This window comes from Sinocyclocheilus anshuiensis, unplaced genomic scaffold (assembly GCF_001515605.1).
Source record: "Sinocyclocheilus anshuiensis isolate Anshui unplaced genomic scaffold, SAMN03320099.WGS_v1.1 scaffold249, whole genome shotgun sequence".
NCBI lineage: Eukaryota > Metazoa > Chordata > Actinopteri > Cypriniformes > Cyprinidae > Sinocyclocheilus > Sinocyclocheilus anshuiensis.
Window position 1 is genome coordinate 1,160,266 of NW_015540871.1, and position 7,140 is coordinate 1,167,405.

Sequence of the window (7,140 nt, forward strand, 5' to 3'; positions counted from 1 at the left end):
GTTTGAAAAGATTTGTTAAATTGTTCTATTTATCATATGTTCTCATATTTTATTTGTGTTATGTGTTTTTGTAAAGTCATAATTTTGGTCATAAGATAATAATGTTATGACCTCTGCTATTTAAAATGGTTAAAATATGATGTACAACTTTTTAGTACTAATTAGATTTTTAGTGAATTATATTAAAACCAATTTTGGTCAGTTTGAACTGCAAACATAATAGTTATTAATTATACTAATAGTGTATGGAACCAACAACAATAATAAAAAAAAAACGTTAACAAAAAATGCATTATCTCTGTATGTAAGAGATATTGTACAATCAGCCGATCATCATCAAGGATCATATACCACACTGAAGGGTTTATTTTGAGATAATGACCATATGGCTGTACATCATCCTGCTGTTACTTATCAAACGAATAAAAGACCACGTAACAGCCACAACTATACCTTCACAATGATGCCACACTCAGTGATTTATTTTTGAGCAAGGACTGAAACTGCCACTGAGATGATGTATGTGCCATTGGTTTAATTTTCATTCATTAGTTCAATAAAAAAAATGCCTTATGCTAACAAAATATAAATGCTCAATTGGCACACATACACACATTTCTATCTCTTTAAAATTGAAATATTAGTCATTAAAAGATAAAAGAACATTTCAAAGAATCATCTGAACACTTACAAGTGTTAAAACAATTTGTTAGCCCTGCACAAAAATCAGTAATGGCACATTCCATCATGTTTCAAAACATATGTATAACAAAAAAAACAAAACAAAAAAAAAAGACAAAACAACTTTTAAACAAGATGTACAATCTACACTAAATGGTTTCCATTGTAAGTTGCAGTATGTAGTCCATTAAACATTACAGCCAATTGTGATTACAGCTTGTTTTATATAGTATTATTTTTGTTTATAGTATCTAATAGTATTTTATAGGCAAACAAATATTTCAGTGTGTAATATTTCTGCCATTGTTTAACAAATCATCACATACAGTAGTCACATTAAAACACAGGTACAGTATGAAATGTTTAACAGGCAATAAAAGCTGAAAGTAAAATACTTAAAAATGTATTTACCGTCACCCCTCAAGTGAGAGAATTGACTATGGCCACACATGTAGGTCGCAAAAGCTATTCACAATATCTATTTACATAATCTTCTGACACATTCACAGATCCCAAAAGGGAAAATGATGTGCAGATAAAATATGAATAGCCACGATTTCCACACAATAAGCTCTGAAAAATGTAACATTTGCTGCAACAGAGCAAAGAACCTTACAGTTAGCTATGCTTGTTCTTCAGTAACTAATTATTCATCCTGATGCCATGGCCTTATGTCATTCTCTTCCAATAAATTTTCACATTAAACCAACAATTTAAGGCAAAGCAAATTTGGCATATTTATGTTGATATATCTGTTACACCAGACACACCATGGAAATGCATGTCTCTGCAGCTTGTCACCTCACAAGTTGAATTGATCTGATGCTAACAGCAGAGCTGAAGAGCAAGAGCCTGCTGTTTACATGACATATCAATGAAGAAATGAGTTGCGGTCTTCCTCAAAATACAGTACACTTCTTGCCCCTTTTCTTTACAGGTGGAGGACATAAAACAGCACGGATGGCCTCATCAAACACGGTTTTTAAACCCCGCTGTGTAAGAGCAGAGCACTCCAGATATTTCACAGCACCTACAGAGCCAAAGATTTCAATAAGCCAACTATACATGTTACAATGCCCCACTTCAATGCCGAAACACTATCACAGCACACTGAAAAAGTTGGTAAAAAATGATTTTTTTTAAGTAAATAAAGACTATTTAAGTAAGTTTTACCAGAAAATATTATTTCAGTTTTTGTTCTTAAAAATGTTTAATTCATTGTGTTACTTGCCATTTCTTAGTACTTGTTTTTTTAACTTTACTAGCAATTTTGGTTCAACATTGGTGTTTTTTTTACATTTAGTCATTTAGCAGACGCTTTTATCCAAAGCGGACAATGGAAGCAATCAAAATCAACAAAAGAGCAATGATATACAAGTGCTATAACAAGTCTCAGTTAGCTTAATGCAGTACACATAGCAAGGGTTTTTTAAATAATATAATAAATAAAAAGATAGAAACAGATAGAATAGAAAAAGAACAGAGCAAGCTAGTGTTAGACGTCTTTTTTGCTTTTGTTAATTGTATAATAAATGAAAAGAAAACAGATAGAATACAAAAAGATTAGAAAGCAAGTGTTATTTTTTTTTATTTTTATTTTTTTTAAGAATATAATTAGAATAGAGAGTGCTAGAGTTAGAGGGTCAAATAAAGATGAAAGAGATGTGTTTTTAGTCGTTTCTTGAAGATGGTTAAGGACTCAGCTGCTCGGATTGATTTGGGCAGGTCATTCCACCAGGAGGGAACATTTAATTTACAAGTCCGTAAAAGTGATTTCGTGCTTCTTTGAGATGGCACAATAATACGCCGTTCACTTGCAGAACGCAAGCTTCTAGAGGGCACATAACTCTGAAGTAATGAATTTAGGTAAAGGGGTGCAGAGCCAGTGGTGGTTTTGTAGGCAAACATTAATGCCTTGAATTTTATGTGAGCAGCTACTGGTAGCCAGTGCAAACTGATGAACAGAGGTGTGACGGGCATTCTTTTCGGTTCATTAAAGATTAATCTTGCAGCCACATTCTGGATTAATTGTAAAAGTTTGATAGAACTGGCTGGAAGACCTGCCAAGAAGAAAAATACCATATACCCAGGAAAAAGTTCTTACCAATCTCTCTAGCCATAGCAAGACCTTGTGGGTATGTGATGGGAGCTAGTTTCTTATCCCGCAGGCGTTCAATCGTGTCTTTGTCATCTCGCAGATCAAGTTTAGTGCCCACAAGTATGATGGGGGTGTTTGGACAGTGATGGCGAACCTCAGGGTACCACTACAAAGAGAAATCTGGTTAACACAAGGCACCCTAATACAAAGGGATCCAAATGTCCAGGAAATATTTCTTATTTTTTTGGTGGATACTAACCTTTGCTCTTACATTCTCAAAGGAAGCGGGGCTCACCAGAGAGAAGCAAATTAAAAATACATCCTGTAGAAAGCAAAGGAGACTCTTTGTAAAAATCAATGTTATCAATTATTAATTTCTGATTACACTGACGCATCATTTTTATAACTTTTTATAACCTTTTTAAATCATTTATCATTTGAAGAAATGAATCTGTACGATTTATTAATGTATTGAAGGAAGCTCTTTATGCATACCAAGTCTGCATTTATTTGATCAAAAATACAGTAAAAACGGTCATATTGAGATATATTATCACAATTTAAAATAACCGTTTTTATTTTAATATATTTTAAAATGTCATTTATTCCTGTGATGGCAAAGCTGAATTTGTTTTGTGGAAACAGTGATACATTTTCCAGAATTCTTAAATGAATAATAAGTTAAGAACAGCATTTATTTGAATCTTTTGATCAGTTTAATGTGTCCTTGCTGAATAAAAGTATTTATAAAATCTTACTGACCCCAAACCTTTGAATGGTAATGTATATTTTCATAATGAGGGACAGAGGAAAGGTAGGGGGATTCAAATAATTAAATTGGACAAACAAATAATTAAATTGGCTACATGCCCAAAACCCTGCCCAGTGCTCAAAAGAAATAAGATCCAACTCCAAACAAAGCTAGTCTCTGTACCAAAATTAGTTATTGGCTATAATTTACAAAGCAAAAACAGACTGTGCATGAGTCCAAAAATTATTATTAATGAAGTCTTAGTAATGAGTAAAATAAATAGTCAGCATATTGACTAAACAAAAACACTGTAAAAAGACAAAGTTTTCACCCAAAAAAAATCTCCTAGCTAAAGTAGATGATTATTTATGATAACTCAGGATTACAGAGCCAGTAACAGAGATATTTACTTACTGTTTGGGGATAGGAGAGTGGTCTAAGGCGATCGTAGTCCTCCTGTCCTGCTGTATCCCAGAGGCCTAAGTTAACAGGCTTACCATCCACCATAACATTGGCAGAGTAGTTGTCAAATCTGAGGGTCACACACAGATTTTTCAGAAACTCATCCACAGAAGTAAACTGACAAACATGGGCAGCACAGACACTCAGGAATAATTCCCATTTCAAAGTATCAAACTGTACTCACACTGTGGGAATATACTCTCCTGGGAAGGCATTAGTGGTGTAGCTGATGAGCAGGCATGTCTTACCCACGGCACTGAAATACAAAAGATGCTAAGTGGTAAGTGTGACTGCAGTACTGAGGAGCAAGGACTGCACAAACACGGCACATCAAGCAAACAATTGTGGAAAGCAGGCAGAAAGGCCTGTAGGTAGTCATCCAGGCATTACATTCACTCTTGGGCTCGATGGCACACTGGCAGCCACTAATTCACAGTTCTGTTCTCAAATGAACTGCCCCACCAGATTAGGGAGGAATAACAGCTTCTTGTCACGAAAACACACACTGCATGCACTTACATAGAAATTGGAGTAAAGAGGGTAGACAGGAAATGCAGTGGTAAAAAGTGATAAAGTGAAAAGTGATAAAAACTAGGAAAAGAAGTTTAAGTGTGAGGAAGTCTGATAATAAAATGGGTAAAAACAGAAAAAGTTACGTAAAAGCATCAAGTATGTTTGAGGGCTTAGAAGCCTGAATTTGTATTCCTGTCATTAGATCAGTAGGCTGTGAAATGCAGTTTCACATGTCAAATGACAGAAAGCGTGTATCATGAGACAGGGGCTAAACCTTACATGGTTACTAGATTAACTGCATCACCAAAACAGCTAATATTAATTCTCCAAACTATGAATTAAGCACATATATTTAACTAATACCATGACATAAGTCCAAATCACACCAAATACTAGAGATAATAAACTATTTGACCAATTTTTTTTTGTTCTATCGGTTCCTCTATATCACAACTACAGTATTTACAATAACATTATTCATAATTTTTCAGAATTTACAGAAATGCTTGACATGTATTTTACGCTAAAATAGTAGGCCTATTAGTATTATTATTGTTAAAATGTCATAGTACATATTACATTCTACTATTGTAGTCTAATAATTTGCCTATCTAGTGATTATTTACAGAAAAGAAAAAAAACTGATGTTGAATGGTGTTTATGTGACATTTAAATCTTAAAAATAACCAGTATGGGTAATGAAATGATTATTACAAAAATGAAAGTTGACATCTACCAAATACATACCAATTACAACGCAACTATTTGTTTCCATGTTCATCATCGTTGGGAAAAATATCGTATTAAGAATTTTAGATGGAATTAGGCCTGTTTTATTTTATGATGCTCTCTGATAAGAAAAGAATGAATTCTGAAAAGGTTAACGAGAAAGTTCGGGCTCACAAGCTTTACGATCATATTTCCAGCGGAGCTCTAGTGATGTAGGTTTGAAAACATGACATCATTACATAGCCATTCCACCATTTAATATGTGCATGGTTTACATGTTATCACTGCCACAATACTTTAAAGCGAAACTGATTCATTTAAAAAATGGAACACACATGTACAAATGCTAATTGTACGCCTAAGCATATATTTAACAAAACAGCTATCACCATGAGCCTATGCTCATTACAATCTAATTTAAAACCATAATGAAAACAACTAAGCTGTCTCGGAGAACGACACAGTAATATATGTTTAATAATTAGAAACACCTCAATTCTGTCTCAGCAGATCTCACTCATCCGCTGAGCCAAACCACAATCCCCACTCCCCCAGCGCCTTCTCGCAACAATTGTTTTTCCCTAAAAGAAACCTCCGCACAAAAATAAGCAATTTTAGCATTTGTTCTTCAACATCTTACCCGTCGCCGACAACAACACACTTAATGGCTTGCATTTGCAGTGCACGAGTAGTATCCGACGAGCGAGGAATCTGAAGAAATAGCCTGAAACGTGATGTTAAGGTGCCTGTGGGCTGGTACAATTGCTGCTCAGCTGCAGCAGCGGTCGGTGGCAGTCGGGTATTTCACGATACTTACGAAAAAAGACGAACACTAGGTTCGTACGCTTTCGGAGATCTCGCGAGTCTGCCTGTCTCTCTCTCATTCTGTATCATAGTAGGATGCGTCTGTGGAAATATGATTCATTTAATAGATAAAGAAGTAAACACTGAACATTAAAAACATTAAAAATTTATTAAAAACACGTGTAAAAAAACCGGTTGACATAAAAAATAAAAAAAACACAAGTAGTGGACGGAACTGAGATTTACAGTTGTTGTATTGGGTGTGGATGGGTGGGGTAAAATGATACAGAAATCTCTGGAAAAATGCCATTAATTAACATGACTACAAATGTTTTGGGAAGGGTCAACTCCCTGGAGCTGGATAAAATGAATAATCCTTAAAAAAAAAAAAAAGGAGTCCTTAAAATACATATACAGTAACCCATTTTAACAATGAGATGTTATCCAATTAATATTTCTGCAAATTAGCCTCTTAGAAATTATTTTATATTTATAAAAATAAATGTAATAATTTAGTATTTACTGGGGATGTAGCTTAGCTTATGGAATGAAAAGTGGGAATGATCCATGGGGCCAGCAGATTTCAGCAGGATTTATGTTTGATCCAGTATGATTAATTCAAAGTATTTTATGTCAAAATATGTAATACACAAATCATGCATTAGTACTAAGTATTGTTAATTTGAATCCATAGTCCTTGAGAGAAATACTTTTGATGTATGAAAACAGTACAGGAAACACAAGACGCTCACATATTCAAGAATTAATCATTTTATTGCTTGACCTGCCATTGGGACAATCTATACCAAAGGTTTACAACTTGAGCACATCCAATGAAATCAAACCGTACAATCATAGAAAAAGAATAATAGAAAAATGGTCCTCTGACATTTTATAACTCTCTGTGCTGAGGGCTTGACAAACTAAAGAATGGGTGAACAGGAGTCTCTAAGCCCTGATGGCAAAGCTTATGAGCAAATATATCAATTCCTCTGTACATACTAGAACACAATTTTACTGAAAACTTCAGAAGAAAACACCATTGGCAGTCACAACCAGGGAATGAAAAGCAAGCTCCAGAAAAATAAAAAAATAAAAAATT

General features: G+C 34.3%; 1 protein-coding gene across 1 annotated transcript; it reads right to left on the reverse strand.

The window, feature by feature from the left end:
• Window positions 1-356: 356 nt before the first annotated feature.
• On the reverse strand, window positions 357-6,053 carry LOC107688152 (ras-related C3 botulinum toxin substrate 3). Its single transcript, XM_016485734.1, has 6 exons — window positions 5,875-6,053; window positions 4,177-4,248; window positions 3,945-4,062; window positions 3,039-3,101; window positions 2,786-2,945; window positions 357-1,711 (listed from the first exon to the last, which is right to left on the reverse strand). Exons 1-6 carry the CDS (start codon window positions 5,907-5,909, stop codon window positions 1,581-1,583), a joined length of 579 nt encoding a protein of 192 aa, XP_016341220.1. The 5' UTR covers window positions 5,910-6,053; the 3' UTR covers window positions 357-1,580.
• Window positions 6,054-7,140: the final 1,087 nt, after the last annotated feature.

What these genes read in the sequence shown, in the direction of transcription:
- LOC107688152 (XM_016485734.1), bottom strand. Translation starts at nt 5,909, where the DNA reads ATGCAAGCCATTAAGTGTGTTGTTGTCGGCGACGG. An exon ending in TGTGTTGTTGTCGGCGACGG is followed by an intron (nt 4,249 to 5,874) that starts GTAAGATGTTGA and finishes TTTGTATTTCAG; the next exon opens with TGCCGTGGGTAAGACATGCC. An exon ending in CACTCTCCTATCCCCAAACA is followed by an intron (nt 3,102 to 3,944) that starts GTAAGTAAATAT and finishes TGCTTTCTACAG; the next exon opens with GATGTATTTTTAATTTGCTT.